At 42.5% G+C, this 25,996-nt stretch overlaps 1 protein-coding gene across 1 annotated transcript; it reads right to left on the bottom strand.

Moving 5' to 3' along the window:
- Window positions 1-618: 618 nt before the first annotated feature.
- On the bottom strand, window positions 619-25,616 carry nbr1b (NBR1 autophagy cargo receptor b). Its single transcript, XM_070981791.1, has 23 exons — window positions 25,322-25,616; window positions 22,013-22,075; window positions 21,266-21,284; window positions 21,121-21,143; window positions 20,313-20,501; window positions 18,613-18,690; window positions 18,192-18,451; window positions 15,915-16,040; window positions 14,020-14,226; window positions 12,094-12,253; window positions 11,248-11,331; window positions 10,920-11,105; window positions 10,621-10,737; window positions 9,688-9,763; window positions 9,269-9,379; window positions 7,444-7,620; window positions 6,102-6,374; window positions 4,250-4,430; window positions 3,745-3,996; window positions 3,159-3,244; window positions 2,844-2,922; window positions 1,290-1,383; window positions 619-923 (listed from the first exon to the last, which is right to left on the bottom strand). The coding sequence occupies exons 1-23, from the start codon at window positions 25,421-25,423 to the stop codon at window positions 750-752; spliced, it is 3,117 nt and encodes a 1,038-aa protein (XP_070837892.1). The 5' UTR covers window positions 25,424-25,616; the 3' UTR covers window positions 619-749.
- Between the last annotated feature and the right edge of the window lie 380 nt (window positions 25,617-25,996).

Genomic DNA, 25,996 nt, shown 5'->3' with positions numbered 1-25,996 from the left:
ATATGTGGATACGCAATATTACCTCACTGCCTTGTATTTCATCACTGTCCCGACAGTGCTGTGTGTAGCATTTGAGTGCTAACAAATCATCTTTTGTAATAACAGCTGGCTGTAATGACTTATTTTCCCCGGTGGGGGATCTATAAAGTCTTATTTTATCATAGCCATAGTTCAAAGTGGATACATGTGCCTTTTCTAGCCATCTAACATTAACTGTAAAATCTCTTACAGTACTTTACAGTGTGGGGTGGAACTGTAACAAAGGTAACACACCTTCACATGCATCAGACTAAAATACATATTTGCTGTTACTGACAGCTTTTATCAGCTTGTACACTTCTCCTTTAAAAATGGAGCAATACCATCTGTACAGACTGCAGTGAGGCTCATGGGATATGTGGTCAATATCTGGGGGAATGCTAAATGCTACACATAGCTCCTTTAAGACTTTAGGAACATGCCTCTTTATCTCTCTGAAACTCCTATGCCTGGGTGTTTGATGGTCCAGTGCAGTATCCTAGAGAGTTTGATGGAATGCCTCCTTATGTGGTCATAAAGAAGAATGATCCCTATCCAAATGGACCAATCAGATGAGAGCTGGGCAGAGGGAGGAAGGTAAAAAGGTAGATGAGCAGAAATGAATTTTCTCTCCTCCTTTCCTCCTCTTCTTTCTTCATCCTCAAATTCTTGTGTCTCATCCCCTTCCCTCTCCTCTTTTCCTCTTCCCACACTTCCTCCTCTCTCTCTCGTCAGTAGCGCGTAGAGTACCAGTCATTGTCAGTCATCTGGACGAGCTCATTGACCACATCCAGTAGGTTGTAGTTGTATTTGTTCAGCAGCCGCTGGTTCAGCGGCCGGTCCCCAAAACCCATCTCCACCAGCACAGCCATCATGGTGTCCTGGGTGGAGGCATCCACTGGAGGCTGCACAGGAACAAGATCTCATGAGTCCATGAGGAGAAGGACAATTCTACACTCCAGCTACCCAAGCCACACATGTTTTTTAAACAGTATGCCAGAGTGCCCCTTAAAACATTCCTAAGCGAAGCCCTGCAGCTGTCCTCGTCTCCTTGTCATAAACAGGCATTATCCATAATTTACAGCAAAAGAAAAAGGTTGTATATAGACAATCAGATTGGCCTTGGTATCACAGATATCTCATGTCAAAGGACTCTTGAGTGGTTAGGAACATCCCCAGTTTCACTTTAAGAGGACTGTGAACTTCTGAACTTCACAGATGTAAGACCTGAGCTATGACATTAGGTTGGTTCATATAATGTGCTTGCTGACCTGTGTGGGGCCTTGTCCAGTGAACAGGGCTTTGTAGGCAGAAGCAGCGACTGACAGAGCTCCTTTCATCAGACCGCTGGTGATGCCTGGATGCCTGAAGAGACACAACAGATATGTTCAAAATGTGTCTGCATCTCCAACACAGAATTTCCATGCAAATGATGTATTAAATTAAAACACGGTAACTCCTAAATAATGAGTATTAGACTAATTCAAGCAATACTGGTGAATAAAAACAGGTCAATGAAGTCCATCAGTGACTAACCCGAGATTTCAACCAGGTGCGAATCCGTAATGTCGCAAATGCAACGCATATTTGCTCCATCCTCCATGTGTCCCCAATTGACTGCCAAGCTTTTTGACTTGCTCAGATCATGTTTATTGGGTCATTTTTCCTTGATATTTGTGCCTCTACAATGGGTAAGTAGGCTTTGTAGTTAAACTGTTTCCTTTTATGTCTGTCTTATGGCTTAATTTATTCTTGATGTACGATTAGGAGTCTGCAAAGGGCATTTTATTTTGAAAATTTTGAAAAATATATATTTATATATTGGACCCTGAACTGACAGTTGATTGCTTGACGTGACTGCGAAAAAAAAAAGATGACGGAAAGACGGCACACTGAAATGGACTTAAATCATAATTAAATATCCATCCATCCATCCATCCATTTCCTATGCCGCTTATCCCTTTCGGGGTCGCGGGGGGGCCAGAGCCTATCTCGGCTGTCAATGGGCGGGAGGCGGGGTACACCCTGGACTGGTCGCCAGCCGATCACAGGGCACATAATTAAATATAAACTGGCATATTTTTACATTTGCTCTTTTTAAAGCAAATATGCTACAGCTATATGTTTTATTAATTTAAGGCATTATTACAACATATATATTATGTATTTTATTTGAAAGTAGACCCTGTTTTTTTGTCTTTTCTAGTGTTCATAAGAGTTTGGTGGTTTCCTTTGTCACAAACTGCAATAAAATGTCATTTTCATTTTGTAGTTCTACGATTTCATTAATGCAACAAACTATAGTTCTTTTACACATAGCATAACTGTATATAAAACTTTATATGCTGTGTTAGCTTCATTTTAGGGGGTCAAATAGGTTTTGTGGCTCCACATGAATTTTATTTGTCGGGAAAGGGGCAAAAATAGTTCTTTTGATGTTGAAGGTTGCAGACTGGACTAGCGCTAGCATGTTCTGGTTGGGTGGCGTGTTGGTGGTTAGCTTGCCAGCTACAATAGGTCACCAACTAGCCACCACCAAGCTTTTAGAACAAAATATTTAGGAAGATGAATATTGCTGTACCTCCTTCTGGTGTGACTGGGTCTTAACGCAACATGCAACAGTTTCATTTACAGCGAGATAGATTTATTAAGCAAGGGGCCTCGATGATGCAGGCAGTACAAGATGCTCTCTTAATTCAAACCGTTGATAAACTTACATTTTTTAGTTTATTCACATTCATGATCTGTGTCTTGTTTTACATCAACATGCTATGGCCCACATGCTAGTTTGAGTTTCAGTGTGTGTGTGTGAGTAAGTGTGTAACCTGGGGTCCTCAGGGTTGTCCTCCTCTGTGTCTTCAGTAGCATCAGTACCATCTGTCTGAGGCTGTTCAGGGTCAGAGGCTGTGGGACAACAAAACATCACGTTATCCTTGACTCTATCACACATCGATCCTGTTTCAAAAACATACAGCCTGCATTCATTTTTACATCTCTCAGCATCTATGAAACGTTTGGTAGTATCACATGAATAAGAAGCTAAAAGCTGCTGTGTACAAGAGCAGCCCAACAGAGCAGCTAACATGGTTTAAACTCTTTGTCATGCTATTTCATTGGTAGCTGTAAAGCAATGTGCTCACCATCCTCAGTTTGGTACAGTTCAGAGCTCTCTGCTCCTTCCATGGCAGCAGCAGGGTCAACATCTGTCTCTCCACTGCTCTCTGGCCTGCACATCAAGAAGAAGGAATTTTTTACATATTTAATACCACTGCAACAACCACAAGGACACCTCCAACACATCCCACCAAAAAATTTGATGAGATGAAATGAAGGGTGCACTGCCGTTCAGGAGCAGTGTGGTTAAAACACATTCCAGATACCTTTGCTGCTTGCCACATCCCTCTCTCCCTCCCTGCATTTCCAATCTGTAACTTTACTATCACTATGAAATAAAGGCAAAATAATAGAGGAAAAAGGAAGAGAAAATAATCTGAAAGGTGTTACTCATAGTGACAAACCCAGTGAGGATTAAACACTTCCTGCTAATATTTCCCATTAATGTCCTACCACGAATGGCCTTTGGGCTGCTGGAAGGCTTTTAATGTGAAACATCTGTAAAGGACTAGTTGCGCTTCACTGACAGTAGCTCGAAAAGTTGATGCCATAATTAATGAATAAAAGGAAAAAGTGAAAATGTGCATTATACTGAATGTAATCATGACACACCTGGGTGTGATGATGGCTTTAGGCGGCATCACCACTTCAGGTGTCAGCGGCTCATCATCCAGCGTCTGAGACGTACATAGCATGTCGTTGGCGCTGCTGGTGCCCGACACCCCTGACCCTGGAGCCGCGGCGGCTTCGTCTACATTCTCCAGCTCCCCCTGTAGGGTGGAGCTGCCCAGGTCGTCAGGAGAAGGGGATTCTGGGTCTGTGGGACTATTAGCTGGGATATCACCAGGCTGGGACAAAGCAGAGCTGCAATGGGAGAAGGAATAAAGAAATAAAAGGCGTGTGACAACATACATTGTCCAGTGACCATATTGGAGGTTTGTACCTGATTTTAAATATAAATCTAATGTATGATTAGATTGTTAGTCTTATGAATAACTTATTCCTGATTGTTTATACTTTATCTAAAGGCCATTTTTGGACCACAGATTTCCATGACAACACCAATGAAACTGCATTGCGACTGATGCTGTTACTGCAGAGCCAGCAAGTCATGTACCTGTACATAGACTCCCCCAGTGGCCGACTGGTGTCAAAGCAGTCAGGCAGAATGATGATGTAATCCTCTGATGAGGTGGAGGAGGAGCGACTCCTTGTCCCTTCTTTCTTCTCCTCTCCCTCCTTCTCTTTTTCCTCCTCTGGGTTCTTCTCTCTCTCCGTGTGGGATGCCTCACCTTCATCTGTGATGAATCAAGAAAGCTGATCAGTTTAACTGACAGACACAGGACAGATTGTCCCAGTCCACCACAAAATTCACTGCAATTTCTTTAAACTTTTTCAACTCCATGGATAAGAATATTGCTTTAAAATGCTTTTTGAAGGTCTAGTAGACCTATTTAATGAGTATATTGCTCCAGTCATAACACACTGGACTGTGAGCCATGTTTCATAACATTTTGTTTTCCCAAAATCTCAGGCTAATCCTCTGTTAGCAGCTATGTGCTGGAGTCATCTCTTAATGAATAACAGTTTTTCTGTCCCCCCAGCACTTCTGTGCAGTGTCTGTGGCTACGGCACGGGTTGCCAGATATTGTCGGTGCACACAGGTTTTAGGTTTTGGTCTCTGTGCAGGCATGATGGTACCAAATCAGACAACCTCACTGTGACAACAAGAAGGAAGCTACACATGGGCATTGCTCCCCTCTGTTGCTCACCAACAAACTGTTCCTGCAGGTAAATCCCCCTTAAATCACAAAGTCTTGTTTTCACATTTCTGTTTGGGTTATTTTAATTAACGAGCTTCAGAGGTGTCTGTGGGTGTATGGACACATTAGAGTCACATTAGCTGTTTCCCTGCTTTCCAGCTCTGTGCTTCACGCGGACATAAGACTGATCTCAATCTGAACATCTCACTTTCAGAAAGAAGGCAAATATGTGTATTTCTTTAACAGTCAAGATGAATCCTGATTCACTCAGGAGGCTGTCACACAAACATGGACCAACTCTGTTGAACTGTTTGACAAAAGACAACATACCCATAATAACTTCACCGCTCTGCTTCACTGGGGTATGACTGGGTAAAACTGAGAGAGATAGATGAGGAAAAACATCATGGTGCTCAGCTCTACCTGCACTGCTAAAGGTTGACAACAGTAAAGCATATGCAGAACAGACATCTGAGGCTTTGTCAGGTGCAGTCAGAATGAATAGACTAAAAATGATGAGATGGGCCAATTACAAGTCATTTGTGAATAAAACATTGCCTTTCTTATTGATTCTGTTGTCATTACTGCAATGAACTAAATATTATCAATTTAAGAACAGCAATGGGAAAAACATCTCATCTCTTCAGTCTCACAGTGTATAAATGTATAACAAACTCTATGTCTAAATAATGTTTGGTCAATCAAGTCTGTGAAATTGCAATAAACCAGGGGTCATAAGAAAGTCATAAGTATTTCTCACAGTATAACTCCTTCAGCTGTGTCCTCATCACGTCTTTATTAAAACAAGCTGAGTTTGTTTGGCTGCACTGTAAACTCACCAGCTGCTCTTCAGTTGTATTTCTGACATAAGCAACTTTTCAAGTGTGTTTACTGCCTCCATGATTCTGGGATGTGTAGTATCAACAACTAACCAACAAGGGCTGAAATCTTCAGGATTACAACTCTAAATTCAAAGTCCAGTTGCAAGTCTTTTTTAGATTTTGTCAAGTAGAGTCTAGTTATGTCATCAGATTAATGAGTCAAGTCTCACTTGAGTCCACACCTCTGTAATAAACTGTCAACTGAAAATAATGGACGGAAAAATGTTCAGCCAAACACTCTGTGTCACTTAAAAATGGCCTAATCACGAACTGCTGTGATCTGAGGTCAAATGAAGTCAGCTCAAGCACTCGACCTCTCCGTCACCTGTGGTTGTATGCTCCTGCAGTGTGGAGGCCCTGGCCGGAGCATGGAGCAGGGTTGGTGCTGAACTGGGGCCAGGTCCCAGGGTTGAGGCCACAGACAGGGGAGCAGGCAGGGAGGCTTTCAGTGGGGGAGGGAGAGAAGCTTTCAGCGTAGCTGGTGGTTTCAGGGCATTTTTAGAGCTGCTGGGGCTGCTGTCTGGGGTCTCCTCTGTTTTCACTGTTTTACTCTTCACACAGGAAGAGGAGGAGCCACCTTGAGCTGCCGGACGCAACACTGAGAGCAAACAGGAAGTCAACCGTTAGAAACAGGACTGTCAAAAAAATGAAATCTGAAATACTGCTGGACCTGGACACACAAATCAAATACAGATGCCAAAGTTTCACATCCATTTGTTTACTCATCAGGGATTTCAGGGGATTGTGTCATCATTGGTTTGTGACAGGCTTTCTCATTGGGAGAATATTCCATTATTTAAGACAGCAATATTTCCATGGATATAGCACCATGAGAAAGTAGTGCCTTGTTGCTGCTGCAGAGCTCCTAACACCAGACAAAGTACAATTGTTCTGTGTGAGTTTGTCTGGAATAATTAAAAAAAAAATAGAGATGAAGGAAAACCTGTTGTGTTTGTCTGATTTGGTCTTCATGGTGGACATTACCAAGAACCTCTCAGAACTGAACCACCAGCTCAAGCCAACTTCTCAGCTGTCTGCTGAAATTAAAGCTGTGACAAATGCAACTAGAAAAAGGAAACACTGCATCTTCCTCCTTGGCAAGAACAAAAGCTGCTATGACATCTGAACATGCTGCTGAGTGTGAACACTCTTTCAGGCATTAGGTGAGAGGTTTCAGGACATGAAAAGTAAACTAAAGGAACTGAACATATTTCAGGCACTGTTTAATGTGGGACCAGCTGATGTGTCTGACAACCTACACATGAAATCATGAGCTGCAAAGCAACAATGAACTCAAAGCTAGCTACAACAACCTCCCTCCGTTTGAACTGTTTAAACTGTATGTATGTCCTGAGGATTTTCCCATACTTAGGGGACATGCACTGAACCTACTGCTTGAGCAGCTCAACTATGATGTGACATCAGATGCCTTGCCAAAGAGAGGCAGTTCCAGCCATTGTGTTAGAGGTTCGAGTGATATATATATGTATTAGTGATTTAGCATGGCCCTCGAAGGATGATATAAAAATTGAAATGATAAGACAAAGATTCCCAACACACGTCAGATATTTGGAATCAGAATACATCCAAACTCTCTTGCAGTGTTTGCTAATGACATGTTCTCTTTTACTGAATTCTGTGTTGCAAACAAGCTGGTGCTGACTGACCTTTTCCTGTCCCTGACCGGGACCCTCTCAGAGGGGCGTGGTCAGGGGCCTCCTCCAGGGTCATTGAGCGAATCACAGTCTCACAAACAAACTGAGTCCCACTGATGTCATCTTCCCCTTCCTCCTGAGCCGGGACTCCTCCCCCTTCTGCTCCAGATCCTGTCCCATGAGGGACATCTGAGGACAAGTAGCAGGTGGACAAATGCTAAGATGTGCAGATCAGGGACCTCACTCATCAGCATGTGTGTGCTCATCTCTACATATAGAACCAGGTTTATAAGTTTCCTCTTGTGTACACTTCGAACCACTGCTCACCATGAGGACCAACAAACCCTCAGTGGTTCACCACAAAACTGACACACAAACCATCTCTAGTGTCAATCACATGAGCAGAACTGATCAACTGTCAATTATGAAGAGGTGTAATTGAAATTTTTCATTGGGGAAAAAAGAGGGAGTGGTGTGACAGTAACTTATTAGTTACTGTTTTAAATGTTGTCACTGTACGTCATTCTATTGAATTTATTGCTCACAAATAAATAAGTAATTAATTAGTTAGTACTTCAATGAATGTGGTGGTGTACAGGCCATCCTCAGCTGTCTCCAGTGCAATCAATAAATTAGCAGACTAAAAGAGTCTAAAAGAGATGTCTCAAACTCAATCTGTCACAGGTAATTGATGATACGATAAGATCTAATGTGAGGGATCCTTCAAAGTCAACACTGATAGATTTGATTCAGTGCAATGGATGGGACACAATTGTCCTCAGTGACGACCACCTTGTAGCCTGAGCTAGAAGAGCTAGACAGCAATGATCAGGCTCTAGAATTGTTATCAAGAGAATTAAAATAATAATAATGAACAGGCTTTTCTCAGCTGACATACATCACACCTCTGAAATATCCCATGTAGAACTGACATTGGAATATTTCAGAAATTCATTACTTACTATCACTGACAGACATGCAGCTTTTAAAAAGCTTTTGAAAAGACAGATCAAGCCCCTGGTTCTCCACAGAGTTATCAATGACATTCAAGGCAAGAGGTAAAGCCTGGGCCATAGAGAGGGGCACAGGTGACAATCACTGATTGAATGCACCCCCAGCAAGCACGCCTGGTCCCATAGTCATTATTTGACCCGTTCAATGCTTGAACTCCCATGTACAAACCTGCTTGATCACAAACTGCTCTTGAATGTACCTGATTTAAACTGTGTTCTGTTGTTTGCTTCTCTTTAATTATTTTTGTGTATATTTATTCTGTTTTAAGTGTACTCTTGATATGACTGGAAATGAGGGCATGCCCTCAATAATTCTTTTCAAAAAGTATCAAATATTAAAGTTTGCATTAACTCAGTTTCATTTCTTACTGTGACAATCTTGGATTCTCAGCTATGAGCTATGAAATATTAATAATACAATGTTTGATATTATAAAGAACATTTATAGGATAGCAACAGATGTAGCATCATTTCAACCAAACCTGTGAGTGTCACGGTGGAGAGATGAACAGTGGAGACATTGCAGAATACAATGTGAAATACAATAACAGCAGTAACAAAGCAGGAACATCATTAAAATGACACTTATGTCAGTTAATCAGTTGTCACAGTGCATGCTGGGAGTCTTTCCTGGATGCTTGCTCGTGGGAGGTTACAGTACCTTATCCTAACTGTCTGTGATGCTCTTCATCTCCATCTTTCTCAGTTGCTCCAACAGCTAAACTCTATAATAAGGCTGCTGGGATTGTCAAAGGTTAGTGATGACCATATATGACAGTCTGGTGGTGTGCCCTAAAATAAGGATGAATAGGAAACTCCATTACCCATGATGCTATTGATGACTTCAGTCTCTTCCTGGATGAGACCCAAAGAGGGACTGCTCTTGTCCTGCAGGTGGCCATCTTGAGGCAGAGGGGAGATGCACGGAGTCATGTCTGGATGGACAAAAGATGACAGAGAGTGTCAATTTTTCTGAACTCAAGTCTGTTTATCTGCCAGCTCCCTACAATTAGCAACACGTTAGACTGATAAAAGTTTGCTGAATTGTCAATTGCAGCTGCAACAAGAGCAGCTACAAAAAAAACACCACCACCAAAAACAACAATATTGCACAGTATACTACTACCTGCTAAAATATCTGTATCATCTGCACATTTGATAGTATCAGTCTGAGTTTTTGATCTCAAGTTCAATGTTCCTGAATCAAACACCAACAACTGGAAACCATCAGAACTCTTCTTACCAGCAGGGGTGTTGTTTGGGACACTCTCCAACTCTTGGACGATGTTGATGTCCAACAGCTCAAAGGAGAGAAGATCCTGGGAGATCAGGAAAAGCAGATAACTAATTAAAGATGTCTTTGGGCTGCATTATGGGAAATGTAGGAAGCAGTGTTTAACCCAGTCTAGCGATTTAAAGTCAGGATACTTCTGATGCTTCAATGTGACAGCAGTGGTCAGCATTTACTTTGTGAAACTGCACATGATGGATTGACTTTCGTGGCTAATGTTGCCAAAAATGTATTCCATATAGTTCTAATATGAGAGAACATGAGTTAAAATCCAAAAGTATAATATAAATTACACTATTAGAAATGGCCCATTCTGCATAATGAGTACCTTTACTTCTGGTACTTCAAGTATATTTTGTTCATAATATGTCTGTAATTTGACTTGAGTAAAACGTTTAATGTAGGGCTTTCACTTGTAAAAAAGTACTTCTACTTCTATTGCTACTTTTATTGCCTGCGTGTGTGTGTGTGTGTGTGTGTGTGTGTGTGTGTGTGTGTGTGTGTGTGTGTGTGTGTGTGTGTGTGTTAACATAAACCAAGATGAGAACATGATTGTGTGTCAGTAATGATGAGGCTGATGAACTCATAAACATATCAAACAATATATTTAATTTGCACAAGCCTAAAAAGCAGCATGCTGGTGTGTGTGATCATCGTTTCACTTCTTGCTAAAGGTGATCTGTTGTTACAGCCTCACGTTGGATGACACTCATCTTCATCAGTTCCACATAGTGAGTTTCACATCTTTCACATTCTGGAAAAAAGAGCCCTGGTATCAGATGAGTGCTTTGTCTTGGCCAATACCAGTAAAGGCATTGAAATCAGGGGGCGAAATAAACCTTTGCTGTAGCCTGAATGCAAAGTGCAAGGCAGTGTGATTATTACCTGTGCAGTGAGCAGGTCAACAGAGGGGATGTAGTACTCTTCTTGGTCCACTGACATTAATGGCTGCTCCCTTGAAGCTGCACATGCTTTTCCATCTTTTGCTGCTGGGTTCTTACCCTGAAGATGAAGTGAAAAAATTTCAGTTACATATTGTACACACCAATATCTATAGTGGCTCAGTATGTCTCTGTGTGTATATTTATACTATATCTGTGTGTATTCTACTTTACTGTCATTTTGACACTATCTAATTTCCATCTTAGCATCCCTCTTTTCACTCATCCACCCATTTGTTCTACCTGCGGTGTAACACAGGGTGACACTAGTATCCCATCAGCCATCATGGGTGCTGGGGCCAGAGGATCGACCACAATGCTGCACCAGACCCTGGGTCCAAACTGCTCTCCAGCGTGGGCCAGACGCCAGTGGGAGGTGTAGGAGCCTTCCACAGCAGGAGCACACAAGGCTACACTCACTATACCGACCTGGACACACACAAAGCAATCATATACTGTACAACAGAGCTGACAATATCCATGTGATATAGTGCTGCAAAGAGGAAACAAGGTCAGTGCACTTTTCCAAAGATAAGTGAAAATGAATACGTCCCTCGTGTTGCCATCTCACCTGTCCTGGCTGGAGGAAGGGAACAGACACTTCTCTCCAGCGGTCCCCAGATCCCACCGCCAGGTTTCCCCACATGAACTTCAGCTGCAGGAAGAAAACAAGGCAAAATATGATGTGCACTTATCAGTGGTAAGTATTTACTAAGACTACAAATGTAAAAGAGCTAAGCTGCATGCATGAAGTGCAATTTAAGAACATGATACTGGACGTGCAAGCGCAATTAAGCACAAATGAAAGTGTTACTGCTGCTGAAGAAAAGACGCGTGTGGGCTCATCCCGCACACAGAAAGCTGTATGTGAGACAATACAAAGCTGTTACCAGCTCAGCAAAGAGACCAGTGATTTGAAACTTTTAAACTCATCTGAATATAGACCATATTTGTGAATGGACATTAACTAACATTAAATCATTAAATACAGTCAATGTTGAGACATTTCACTTGGAACCCAAAACATAAAGTTGTTAAGTTATTAAGATCAATCCTATAGGAACTATGAATTTTGGTAGAAAATTTTAGAATAATCTATTCAGATATTTCAGTCTGAACCAAAGTGGTGGACTGACTTACCAACTAACCAACACTGCCGTCAGAGCCGAGCTGCTAGCATGGCGAAGCATAAGAAATTTCACTACTACAGCTATTAGTTTCCATGATATCAACCAAGCCCATGCTCCCCAGATGATGAACAAATTCCATATTGTAAACTCCATTTATTTTTCTCTAAGGGCACACGCAAGTGAAAATATTAACATTGGGCACATGATATGCTGCTTGGCAATTTCCATGAAATTTTCTAAACACACTCAGACACACACGTAGACTGGACAACATTAGCTTTCTTTACCTTAGTATCAGCGCTCCATCCAATTGTTCCAGTGTTCCTCATCTTCCAGTACTTGATAAACTTGGTCCCAGGGCGCAGTCGTGTTCCATCAGGAAGGTTCTCGTCCAGAAATGCAGCTGTCATGGCTGGAACCACCAGCGGACAGGGGCGCTTTGGACGCCTGGGCAAAAAATAAAGGCCTTTTGTCTCGCATCTATCTTGCATTGTTCTTTCAAAGACATCTTTTTTCAATGTTCAGACCAGGTTTGATCAGCTGCAGATTTAAATGAAACATGTACCTGGCATAACCTCTGACAGTAGTTCCCAACCTTTTTGTGTACAACCACAGCACTGCCTGATGAACTTAAGTACTCCCACCACTTAAAGCAAGTTTCAACTTGATAGCCATTATTTTTAGCTGGCATGTCAAACTGTTCTTTTAAATATTTCAAAAATAAGCGTTCACACACTCTTCAAACATGATGTTCAGGTGGTACATCTGACTCATAAGAAGAATTATTTTTGCTGAACTTGAATTTGTTTTATTTCTTGGGATACTCCACGATCTTTCCATAAATGCCCTGGCAACAGCAGAAGCACCTCTGGTTGGAAATCACTGACTTACAACATTTAGTGAATTATTTCTTTCATTTACTGGGACCTGAGAAAATGACTTCTTTTTCTCTAGTACAGGGGTGGGGAACCTCCTTTGATCCATCTTACAAGGCAATCCAACAATACAAATAATTGCTTCGTTTCAACGATCAAGAAAATAGAATAAAACAAGAGACTACCATGTTCTTCCAAGTAGTCACTGAACGCAAAACCTACAAAGAGTTGATATCACCCAACAATGCATCATGCTGACTCAGCAAAACAAGAGTAGTGGAGTGTAGCGCTTCCGAAGAGAGGTGGACAAGTGATTTTTATTTTTTTTATTATTTTTTTTTTTTAGGTAAGAGGCAAGCCAGTGTGTCTGTTACTTTGTGGGAATGTGTTCGCAGTGATGAAAAAGGCTAATCTCAAGAGTCATTACGGTTTGGAAAATGCTAAATTGGATGAGCTGAGAGGACAAATGTGGTGAGCTGAAACCTCATTCTGAAGGAGAATTTGTGAAGGAGCTCCTTGTTGCTGCTGCAGAGCTGCTAACAACAGACAAAGTACAATTGTTTGGTGTCGGTTTGTGGTTAGTGTCGACAAGTGTGAGTGATTTGGTCTTCACGGTGGACATTACCAAGAACCTCTCAGAACTGAACCTCCAGCTCAAGCCATTTTCTAAGCTCTCTGCCTTCAAATGTGAAATCATTTGAAGTGAAATGAAAGCTGTGACAACTGGAAAGAGGAAACACTGCATTTTCCTACTCTGCAAGAACAAAAGCTGCTTTGACATCTGAATATGCGGCTGAGTGTGAAAACTCTTTCAGGCATTGGGTGAGAGGTTTCACGAAATGAAAAGTAAACAGATGGAACAGAAGAAATTTCCTACGCCGTTTAAAGTAGAAGTAGATGATGTGCCTGACAAGTTACAACACAAGATCATTGAGATGCAAAGCAATGACCTAACAGGAATTCTTTTCAAAACTGATTCTTGCAAAGGCTGAGTTCTGAGTTTCCCAAACCCGGAAACCAGCTCTGAATAGCATCATCATCATCATCATCATCATCATCATCATCATCATCATCATCATCATCATCATCATCATCATCACTACCATCTGACATCAGACAGCTCACTAAAGAGAAACATTTTCACCCATCGCAATCGAAATTAGTGTGATTTATGTGTTCAATAATTTAGTATGGGCGGGGTTGCTGCCACGGGGGAACAAGGGGCCAAGGCTGCCCTGATACAATTGCTGCAGGGACCCCAACTGCACTACCTCTGTGTGTCCCCCCTATGAAAAATCATCTGAAATTTTAAATAGTGAAAAGGATCCTCACACTTACTCGGGGCTGTTGTGCTGGGTGGCTCGAGGCTGTAGAAGGACTGGGGAGGAGCATCCATCTCTGTGGGAGGAGTTCCACTGGATGCCCCGCCTCTCCATCCTCAGCTGTTTGCGGATTTCTTTGACCTCAGCCTTCAGCAGGCGCTTCTCTGCTTTCAGCCGCTGCTTCTCCGCCTTCCGGAAACTGCGGTCACCTCGCCTGTAGAACCTGAAAGGGAGCAACCATATAAAAGTGGGAAAGAGATGAAGACCCATCATGTAGACAGAGATGCCAACCATGCAGATTAACACAGACACCAGGGTTTGAACCAGTACTATTACAACAATGACTCCCATAAAACAGAAAATGCCCCATCACCACAACCTGCCTGCACCTAATTGTGTCCCATAAAATCTGGGCTGGTATCAATGCTATCAGCAGGCTTCTTAGTTATGTATGATAAGCTTCGCCAACATGTATTTCATGAGTTCACCAAACAACAGATTTAAACTGTTGGCTGTTAGTAAAGGTATATTTAACCATTGTTTGTATGTTCAGTCAAAGTTGATTTGTTAGAGAAATGTTCAGTTTCATTTAAAAAATGGATTGACATTCTTGTTTTCTTGTCAGCCTATTATGATTTTGTTGTGTTATGGTAAAATCGTTCTGTTAGTCCACTACAGTGGACATGCTGTAAAATCTAAACTAAAAATATCCATCCATCGATCCATTGTCTATATCTGACTATCCCTTTTTGGGGTTGCGGGGGACTGGAGCCTGTCCCAGCTGTCAACGGGCGAGAGGTGGGGTACACCCTGAACCGGTCGCCAGCCGGTCGAAGAGCCTAACTAAAAATCCATCCATCCATCCATTTTCTATACTGCGTATCCCTTTCGGGGTTGCGGGGGTGCTGGAGCCTATCCCAGCCATCAGCAGGTGAGAGGCGGGGTACACCCTGGACCGGTCGCCAGTCGATCACAGGGCACAAACACACAACCATTCACACTCACACCTAGGGGCAATTTTACAGTCACCAATTAACCTAATGAGCATGTTTTTGGTCTGTGGGAGGAAGCCGGAGTACCCGCAGAGAACCCACGCTTGCACGGGGAGAACATGCAAACTTCACACAGAAAGGCCCGACCCGGGAATCAAACCTGCGACCTTGTTGCTGTGAGGCACCCGCACTACCTACTGCTCCAAGGTGCAGCCCTAACTAAAAATATTTTTACAAAATTCTAAATTGTGAGTTGTTGTTTTAAGTCCAAAGAGGCAGGAAATCACAAAAAATAAAAATAAATTGAAATGTACTTTTTTTCCTCGGTTCTCAGGAGGATATGATCGCAGGCTTGTGTGGTTTGTGTGAAGTGGTGAAATCAGCAGATGCAGTACTGCTGACGTGTGCTATTTTCATGTTTTTGTTACATGCGTGTATAATTTCTTGGGGTATGAATTTTGTTTCGTTTTGGGTGGTAATGCTTGGTAGAGGATTTTAGCGGAGTTTCTCCCTGTCATTCTGGTATGCTACAGGTTAGGACTGGTGCTTCGTCTCCTCTGAACTGCACGTATGTCACACTGCCCTGCAAAGTGATTTTTATTTAGTCACAGTAATACCATATACCCGGGGAAATGTGGGGAAGGTTTGACGGAATCAAAATTTGGATACCGCCCAACTCTAATTTAGTTATTGTATTCATTATTAGCATTTGTAGGAATTTTACCTGTAAGAGTATTTTTTTAATTACAGTATTGCTGCTTACACTTAAGTAAAGGATCTGATCCATTTGTAACATGACCTTTCAGGTAATTTTTTTGTATATACCACTACTCAGCTGAGATTTTGTTGCGCATGTATTCAATGAAAATTTAAATATCTGAAAAATGCAAGTAATTCGAAGAAAATCATGGTGTCATACCTGCTGTGGTCTGGGGCAGGTGATCCGTGCTCCGGAATGGACAGAGGAGTCCTGGCCCTCACCAGGTTGTGACTGGGATCGTGAGAGAAACTGCAAGGCTCACACAGAGTGCAGGAGGTACACACACTGAGCAGAGCCGGAAGAAGGTGGAGAGGGGGTGGAGAGATAGAGAAGGGTGGAAAATGAAAGGGAGAGAGGGAGATGAGAGTAATTCCAACTGCAGCACTCAGAGGCAGGAAACACCCTAGAAGCCTTCAGAGTCCACCACACTGTCCACTGAGACCAGCTGAGGACGGTTTGCTAGTGAGTAATTCAACATGTTTCTATGAGGCTGAGACACATGGAAAGAGAAAGCAGCGCAGCTGGAGTCAGACCGTTCAGAGAAACAGCTTCAGATATCAGGGAAAGAAAACATTTCTGTGTCGACACTGCTCTACAACCTCCTCCTCTCTTTTAATTCCCTCTGAAAGTACATTTGAGTTTCCCAAAGTGCCCGTCAGTCTTCAACTTTGTCTGTGACTGCATCTCCACAGAAGAAAACATTGCTGAGACTTTGCATTGAAAACAACATGTAAAACATCATACAAGTATTACTCATATGTAAGTGATACTAGACATATGAGATATGGCTATCTGTTATTACTATCTGTAATTCTTTCAGGCAATATAAGGAAAATACTTCAGTAGCCCCAGGTTAAAGGAGTAGGTCATCATTTTAGGAAAATTTGGGATTTAATATAAATTTTATGTCTACTTATGTCCAGTGTCAGTTCCCAGGTGTTGGGCAGCACTACTGTCTCTGTGCAAAAAAGTACATAGCCTTCAGTGAGTCCAGAAGGAGTTGTGTGAAATCTGAAGAATGTCTTCATATGATGTCACTCGAGTCAGCACTGGTTGCAGTTGAAGAATGAAAACGTTCTGGGGGTGTGGAGTTAGAAAAAAGTGAACTACCAGACCTCTGTAGCCCACTCCTCAGCTCTTGTAGCATAACACACCTGAATCTCTAACTGAAGTCAGTTGAGTTGCACTGTGGGTAATGTAGGCGCCAGGGTTTGACAAGGAAGAAGCAAGTGTAGAATAAAAAAGACAACATGGTTGGCTTTTTCTTTTCTTTTTTTCTTTTTTTACACTGGGGGTGGTTATATTTCACATCTGTGTGTGTGTTAACATTAACCAAGATGAGAACATGATTGTGTGTCAGTAATGATGAGGCTGATGAACTCATAAAAATGTCAAACAATATATTTCATTTGCCTTTTTTTTTAATGACTGATGAAAATTGGCTACACTTCTCTGTCTACTGAACAGTTAAACTCCTGAACAGTTAAAGTGAAGTGGTTAAGTCTATAGATAAGGAGAGGAGGTTTAGGATGAAGTGGAATAATCTGTACATTTTCAAATGAAGATACTACTCAAATAAAGTGGAGTTTCAAATAATAGTTGCGGTGGGCTTCAATTGTACTTAAGCTCCCATCAGTGACTCTTAACAGTTCCTGCACATTTCACATTAAAAGCCTACCAGCAAAATGAGCCATTGTGATCTTTGAGCTGCTGGAAGGCTTTTAATGTGAAATATTCACGCAGGAAGTGATGAGTCTCGATGCTGCATCATACAGTGCTGTGAGTGTTGTGCTGTTTATTAACATAATCTTTTTTTATTTTTGTAATCACCGAGTTATATACACTTACATTTTTGGTCCTTGTATTGCTGGCACAGCTGCAACCGTGATTATACTGCTGTTAAACTACAAAAATATGGACAACCAACCAGTGCTAAAATATGGTGACATTTAGATGGACTAAATTATATCCATCAACAAAAATCTTTAAAAAAAAATAACTGGAAGTAAGAAATCAGCTTAGCATGAACAAAAAGTCAAACTTGCCCGGTCTCCTCGACCCCCATTCTTCCACCAATACTTGCTCCTTATTATGGATTTCGTCAGTCCTTATACTGTGTCACCTGACGTCCTGAAGGCTTTCTGGCAGAAAGCACTGAAGGTAAACTTCAGTACTGGCCTAAATGGGCTTACAAGCCAGACTATCAAATGTCCTTGCATTGAGGCGTGACACCAAATATACAAATTCTAGGAAAACAACGCGCACTCAGATGTTAATTGAGCTCGCCAAAGCATGCCCTGCTACGCCCAGAAAAACCACAACCATCCCCTGCCTTTCCATCCAGCATCCATGACTAAATTGTTGTTGTTGCTGGAAAAAAGTTAGAATATAATAATCCAAAATAACTTGCGATTGGCCAGTTAGCTGCCAACATACCTGCACTGGTAGCCTCCTCCGGTGGTCTGCCCCCTGCAGGAGGAGCAGGGAGGAGTGGAGGAGGATGGAGCTCCAGGCAAAGTGGAGGAGGAAACCTCAGGGACCTGCTGGGCCTCCGCTCCCCCTACTGCTTCAGCTCTACCTCCTCCTCCTCCTCCTGCTCCTCCTCCTCCTCCTCCCAGGGGCTTGTGGATGCAGCACTGGCCAGAGAACTCCCGGCAGATCTTCTCTACTGCCTCGCGAACCACCTGGTCTTTAAACTGGGGAGAGAGAGAGGGGAAGAAGACAAGAAATTTCACTGTTTTTATGCTTCTGTTCCATTGGTTTGGTGCTTATTAGATAAGTTGTCTCAGTCAGTCCCCCCTCAAAAAACCTAACTTGTGCTGAGAGACATCTGTTGCCTCCATCGGCCTGTTCTTACCTTCTCCATGTAAGAGGTGAACCAGGCTGGGGGAGTTTTGTCTTCTTCTTTGGTCCCCTTCACTTCTTTCATGATCACCTGATCAGCAAAAATATTCATAAAGTAAAACCAGCAAATCAACTTCTTTCGTACATTGTTGTCAATGTAAAGGACCATACAGGTTGCATTACAATTTCACCAGTAGCCCACTGTTATATCCACACCAACAGAAAGAAATGCGGTGTTCAAGCCACTTTGTGTGGAATTTCTATGTGACTATTCATCTGTCACATGCTTCTGATGGACTATGTCCACAGTAACCTATGCTAAACACGCAACCTGTTACGAAGCTGGTGAGAGTCAGAGTTGATGGACACAGGGAAGAGGAAAGGGAACGATTCCTTGTGCAGTGCTTTCAGTTTGTTATTGCACTGGGGTTTGGCTAATAAATGGAGCCCCCGGGTCTTTCCTAGAAACTGTTACGTCAACTGACTGAATATATTTAACTCTTCTCTGGACACAGAAATGTGCATCTTTGAAGTGTCTGGCAGGTGCAGAATCTGAGAGAGGGACAACAAGTGTTAATATTGACGTTGTTGCACTGAGAGAGCGCTCGCCAACCAAGGAAGAAGAAGTAGCCTTCTCTGCCTGACCTGGGTCAGTCAGTCTCTTTCATGTGGTTTTCCCACATCAGAATGAATTGCTTTGTTTTGGTCTGCTCTTCCAGACACAACCTGCACAAATCAATGCTCTTACACTGTGACACAGGGCTGAGGTCAGCCATAACATTTCAGTCCACAGACCTTCATCACACTGAATTTTCAAAAATTCAAAACGGGGTAAGGAAGACAGCATTAGCATGGATGTTAGGGCACTGCAATGTGTCCAACCATTGCCATTATTTCTTATTGTTTCTGACTTGCTGAATCCTGTTTTGTGTGGAAGGAAATTTGTCACAAACGTCTCCACTGCAGAGCCAGATGGGCTTAAATTTCTGCCTTTACAGGCACACAAATAAGAAATGAATTCCACTGGATTAACACTTTTCCACAAACAACAGTAATCAGTACCCTCACATATTTCATGTGTACGTGAATTAACCAAACAGAAACTGTCGTTTATACCATAAAATAAACTGAAGTGATTCCAAAGATAACACAACACTGGGCCTGATACAAGAACCGCTGAGGTGAGCACATTTGGCACGCACAAGTGATTCAACAGACCTGTCGCATTCAGCAAATTTCTGCACTCCAAATGTTCTCGTAAGAATCATTATGCCTTGCCTGATTGAATTTGGATTTTAAATATATCAAAATCAATGAAAATAAAATGTACAACTAAAATAGGCTTATTTAGAGCTTTAGAAGTTTTAGATATTCCAACAGCTGTCTCAGGATCTTTATACAGATCACCGACTGGATTCATTTTAGCTAATAAAGGGACCTGAGTGTATAATTGAACTCTATTAAATTGAGGGAATGAATTAAACATTGTATTACAATTCAGTACTATATGTATTATTAATATTGTATTATTAATAATGTTGTGTTGTATTATATGTATAACATTGTGTCCACATGTATTGCGAGGGGACAAATGACTCATCTATACTCCCTGTCAATGCAACATTTCTGGAGTACAGTGGTGACACGTGTTATGAAGATTACTCATAGAAATACCCAGTTCCCATCATGCACTGCTGTGTGTTGTGGTCTTACCATGCCCTGTTCAGGCACCGCAGCCTGGACTTTGCGGCTGACCACCTGGGCCAGAGCAGGGCAGTGCTGTGGGGGTCTGAAGCCCCTTTTGGGCTCTGTTCCACTGGCCTTAGTGGTGGGGACCCTCGCCGGCTGGCCTCGAGTCTCGTACACGTTCATGTGTAGTCGGTTCCCCTGCCTCGCTGCACTCTGAGAAACATGCAAGTAAGTTAGTCTCACCTGTCGCCTTTTCTCAATCAATTTCTCAACCCAGCTGTCTCTGATAGCAACAAAAATGCTTTGTAAGAGCGGTCCTCTATGGGAACTCCTGAAGCGGTATTTAGCACTTTTGGACATAGAAATGAAGAGAAAATTGCAATCCATCAGAAATAAAGGTGAAACTTAGACAAGCTATCAGCATACAACCCTGTCATACTAAAACCTATCAAGGAAGCCCACATGTTTCTGCTTTGAGCTTGACTAATGTTACTATTTAAGGTGCACTTTTGATGTAGATAGAGTTAGGGTTAAGGTTGGGTTTATGGTTAAGACTATCTTGGTAAAGAGGGAGCATCCACTATCATGACTATTAGTTTACCAGGCTACTACAATGTATTGGCATCACTCTACTGGCAACACATGCAATATGTCCATACAGACATCTGCCCAGTTATAACCTGTCAGGTTTGTGTCAGGTAGCAGGACTACTGATTACCGTGGTCATATTTTAAAAAGACAATGTGAGCAGAGCTAAACTGTACCGTACAGTACATCTTTCTTTCCCATAAGCATTAAATGTGAATAGTAATTGTACTTCAAATCAACTTACCTTCAATGCCTCCTCATACTCCACTGGAATAAAAGCAGAAGCATTCATTATTAACATAACATTCATATGCAGCTCCCTCTAAAGCGCATAGAATGTCTTGTTTAGTTTAGCATATCGTGTCATGTGACTGTTTCTGTTGACTTACCTTGGCTGTTAATGGACACCTGGAGGAAGAAAGGAGATGACTCTTTATGTCGCTTCATATTCATTCACCATGGTTAGTAATCATCAGTTTGTGAAAACAGTTGTAGAACGTCTTCTCCTGCTTTGCCTAATCTGAGACAATAACCTTAATGATGTCATTGCGATGCCATCGAGGTAGCCTCAGCCTGGGTTTTTAGACTACAAAATATTTAGCAGACAGTAAATTGAGGGAGTGGAGTTTGCATGTTGGCATTTGACAAGCAGGAAGGGTTAACAGAAAGATGCCTTGAGGGAAATGTAGGATCCAGCATTTTCTGCAGTTATCTCAGCCTCCACAGTAACAATTCTGACAACTGTTTCTTTAATCCATCCCTTGCATGTTCGTCCACTTCATGGATGTGCAATACTAAAGGGTTATAGTACACCTTTAAAATTACAGAAAAGCATGTACTCATTCCCTCATACAGGCCGCCACCTACCTCAGAAATACAACAAAGAATCTAACTCTTCTTCTAAACTCTTCAGAGTTTGCATTGGGTTCATTTCATATGTAGAGTTGCCAATATTTCATGAATAAGAGATTCACTGTGACGACAGAATCTTGTGCACAGGTATATTTCATAACGTACTGTTAAGTAATCATTATTGGGGCAAATGTGACAATAAATCGGGGTATTCTTCAGGTGATATTGCCCAGCCTTACTGTAAAGTGTAAAAACAGCCAAAGTGACAACAAACAGTCTCTCACCTCCTCGTTCTCCTCATCGAAGTACGTCAGCTGAAGACTGCACAGGCCAAATGATCGCTTCACCTGCACATGAAACACACACACACACACACACACACACACACACACACACACACACACACACACACACACACACACACACACACACACACACACACACACACACACACACACAGATCTGATGAGGACAGCTGTGCTTTTTTTGAATTGGAGACATGTACACAACGTCAGACCTAACATTTCAATTAGGATGAACTCAGTTGCACGTGTGTGTGTGTGTGTGTGTGTGTGTGTGTGTGTGTGTGTGTGTGTGTGTGTGTGTGTGTGTGTGTGTGTGTGTGTGTGTGTGTGTGTGTGTCAGGCGGGGGGGTTGGTGATAGTTGCCAAGGGACTCAGTGAGCTCAGTTTGTCTCTATCTTTATGAAAAGGTGACCTCTGAGAAGGCTCGATGGCTCGTGCTCATCTCCGCTCAGCCAGAGGAGGCTGTGTTCAGGCAGTGGACGCTTTATCCAGGTGACATTCTCCCCTCAGTGGCTCCCTGTTTCTGTTCTTTATGCTTTGACACAAACCAAGAAGTCTTGCATGTATTACTCAGCAATTCATGCCTGATGAAAAACAGACAATGCTAAGCCTGTACACCAAACCCACTTGCATCTCTCTCACTGGTAGAACAACTCAAAGTGGAGTCTGATGTCTGTGACTCAGCAGCACTCAGACAAATGAACTCTGCCAGGCTGTTGTGGCCAAGAGAGATGGACCATAAATCCAAAGGCGCAGGACTGCGAACCCATATTTCACTTTCTTTCCTGACACTGCCCGTTTCCAGTGCCATGAATTCAAAAACAGGTCCTCTGGTCTTTCACCTTCAGTTTTCAGTGGCTCCATTCTAGCTCATTAGTACACTCTTAGCCCCTTCCCACACCAGAAACTTAACATAACATCTGCTTTGGAGGCAACACTTAATGTAAGGTGTTGGCAGCTTTGAGGTCGATCCTGATTAGACAACCAGTCAAAGAGACGACAGGTTTTCCTGTCCTGTCCATTGGAGGCAGCAGAAGCACTACGTTACAGGTTTTCAGTCCAACCCTAGAATTTCATGATTTAAATATACTGATGTCCCGATTGGGAAGGTGAGTCCCCACAATGTGACGGTGTAAACAGATTTATGACCACAAAGCATGAGGAATACATGGCCAAACACAATGGACAGGTCATACAGTGGAAGGAAGGCTGCTGTGGAAATCCAGGCAGATTGCTAAACTGGATGCTCAGTTTTAGCACAGTTTAATGTAATACAGTAGTCTACTGTCATCTAAATGAAAACACAAACTGATATTTCAGAAAAATAGTGAAAATCCAGGTAGAGGAATGCTGGCCTTTGTACAATTATTCTGTGACTTTGTGGCGTATTCTTCTGTGCAAACTAATAGCTATTAGCTATAGTCTCCATTTGCATTTTTCCTCGACCATATGACCCCCAGGTGGCTCCGTACCAATCGGCCCAAGTGAGATTCAGACTACAGTCGGGTGACGGTCCAGCTGCCTGAAATGTGTTGTGTTGTCCATGGTGACTCATCAGCCACACACACACACACACACACACACACACACACACACACACACACACACTGCTCATGCCACAGAACAAGTTATTTATCTAAGTTATTCTTTAATCCTGTCTGACCTGCCAACCTGTGTCAGAGTGATGAGTCAAAAGGCCTTTTTGACATCAGATGCTATAAACATGTTAACATGCGTGGGTGGAACTGATAACACTCATGTGGGTCACTTCTGCTGACATCACTAATGGTGTCGTTTAACAGCTGACTGAGCTGATCTTTACAACTACTAATTCATATCTAGAAGGGCTGGCTGACCCTCCCCAGGGAAAATGCACACTATAATATATCTTCATTTTCAACTGATAGTGGCCTCACCACATTACGCTATTTTTGACCAGCAAGTACGAGTTGCTGGACTATCAGTTGCAGTTCGTTCCAGACACCACAGTTTGGCACAGGTTTACAGCCATTCATACAATCTTTAAAGACCTTCCAACTATCTGATTCCACAATATTCTGTCCACTAAAAGACAAAAGGGATTTTGAAAAGGATGTTAAAATCACTTCTTCATTTCCTAACCCAGGTAGCTGGCAATGAGTGTAAAAACAGAAAACAAGGGAAAGGAGCATTTATACAATATAACCGAAAAAAAATAAAAAATAAAAAAATTAATTTTAGTTCACAAATGGAACAAGAGTGTGTGTTTGCCATGAGATGCCAGAGTGTCTGCCATCTTGGTTTGGATTACAAAGACAGTCACAACTTGGGAGAACAGTTGACATATGTCTCATTGTACCTGTGCTGAATGGTTTGATTATGTGTGTCTCTGTGAGATCTGGAGATACTTTCAGAGCAGTGTTCAGTGTTGTTCAGGGTCTGATAGCTGTATCTTGGTTTGTGCTCCGTTTTATGAGGAACATGTTACAGTAACAGAGCAGAAGCACAGACCGCGCTGTCACTGGGGTGCTGTGCTGTGTTTACACAGGTATACCTGGCGCCTCTGGGCAGGGGGCTTCACTGTATACCTGTCTAAAAACAGCCTCAGACACTGAATGAGTCTCTGTCTCATCTTTCCATAACACACAACCTTCACGAAGGCGCATTAAATGGTTGAGAAGAGTTGAGCCTCAGTATTAGCTAGCTAGCTTGTGCACACACACAGCTAGTAATCCATTCATGAGCACAACGGTTAATATCACGACAGCTAGCTGTTAGCTAAGTCACAACTGTTAGCGTAGTCAAATGTTTTGGTGTGGTTTTACACTTTAATTCAAGGTGAAGACCCCAGTACACCACTGGACTAGCCTAAAACTCAGTTCCAGCTAACAGACCAGAGGAATACATTTAAAAATGGTGGATGAGTGATTCGAACTGCTCAGTCCAGTTATAGTGAGCTGGTAAACACTGTTTCCATGACGACAACCGTTATAATAATGGCGTAAGGACCGCGGTGTGTGCTCCCTGTCGTCTGTTAAACTGTTTCCTCAGTCTGATGGCACATTTTCACAGCTTTAACGTCTCAGCTGCATGATGGCAATGCTACAATTTGTCAATAGCATCTCTCAAACAGCATATCTGGAGCTGGCAGGCGACTCCCTTCAGGGTGAGCACAACACTGCGACGCAGAACAGCATCGATCGCAATGAGCAGCCAGTGTGAATGAGTGTATGAGAGCAGGATAAAGGCTGCGGCGGGCTGTGATCTGTGATGTTTGAGAACGGGCCCGGTGATTCCCCCCTCTCTTACCATGGCCTCCATCGACTCCCAGCTCTTGGTCTCGGATCCCGACAGGAGGAAATTTTTGGAATTTCCTCTGAAATTCACCTTCAGATTGATGTAGAAGTCCATGGCGTCGCCGGTCTGCGCTTTAACGCATATTACACACGACTGGCACGGAGCGTTTTCCCCAACCAGTGAAGGCTATTTGGGTTAATCTCGCCAATTCGCTCCACTGTGCGATTTAGCGACAAGGGATGAGAGGCGTATTTTGTGTTTACATCAGCGTCCTGGGCACGCCCACTATGCCCCACGTGTCCGGAACAAAGATCGCTACTTCCGCTTGTACGGAAAAAACAGAAAAGCAGCGCGGCTCAGTGCGGCGCGGACAAGGACCGCCAGAGGACGTCAGAGCACGACATGGATCCAACATTATTCACTACAGTAGAAAACTGCATTTACCTAACATAAAGAAAACCACCGGTGGGAATTCAGTTGACTTTCAGCCTTTCTCGTGATGGCTCTTTATGCTGTCTTCCACAAATACTGTAACTTAACAATAAATCAATCCTAAACGTGTCTGTACACAAGAACATTGTTTATTTTTTGTAGGATTGACCTCAGAGAAAAAATCTGGTTATGAGAATGAGACTCCCTCACAAATTCAAGTGGATTTTTTTCCTTGGTGAATAGATTGTGGGCTAT

Source organism: Chaetodon trifascialis, chromosome 15, assembly GCF_039877785.1.
Source record: "Chaetodon trifascialis isolate fChaTrf1 chromosome 15, fChaTrf1.hap1, whole genome shotgun sequence".
NCBI classification, from domain to species: domain Eukaryota; kingdom Metazoa; phylum Chordata; class Actinopteri; order Chaetodontiformes; family Chaetodontidae; genus Chaetodon; species Chaetodon trifascialis.
The sequence above is the reverse complement of the archived record's forward strand: the minus strand, read 5'-3'. Positions and strand labels throughout refer to the sequence as shown.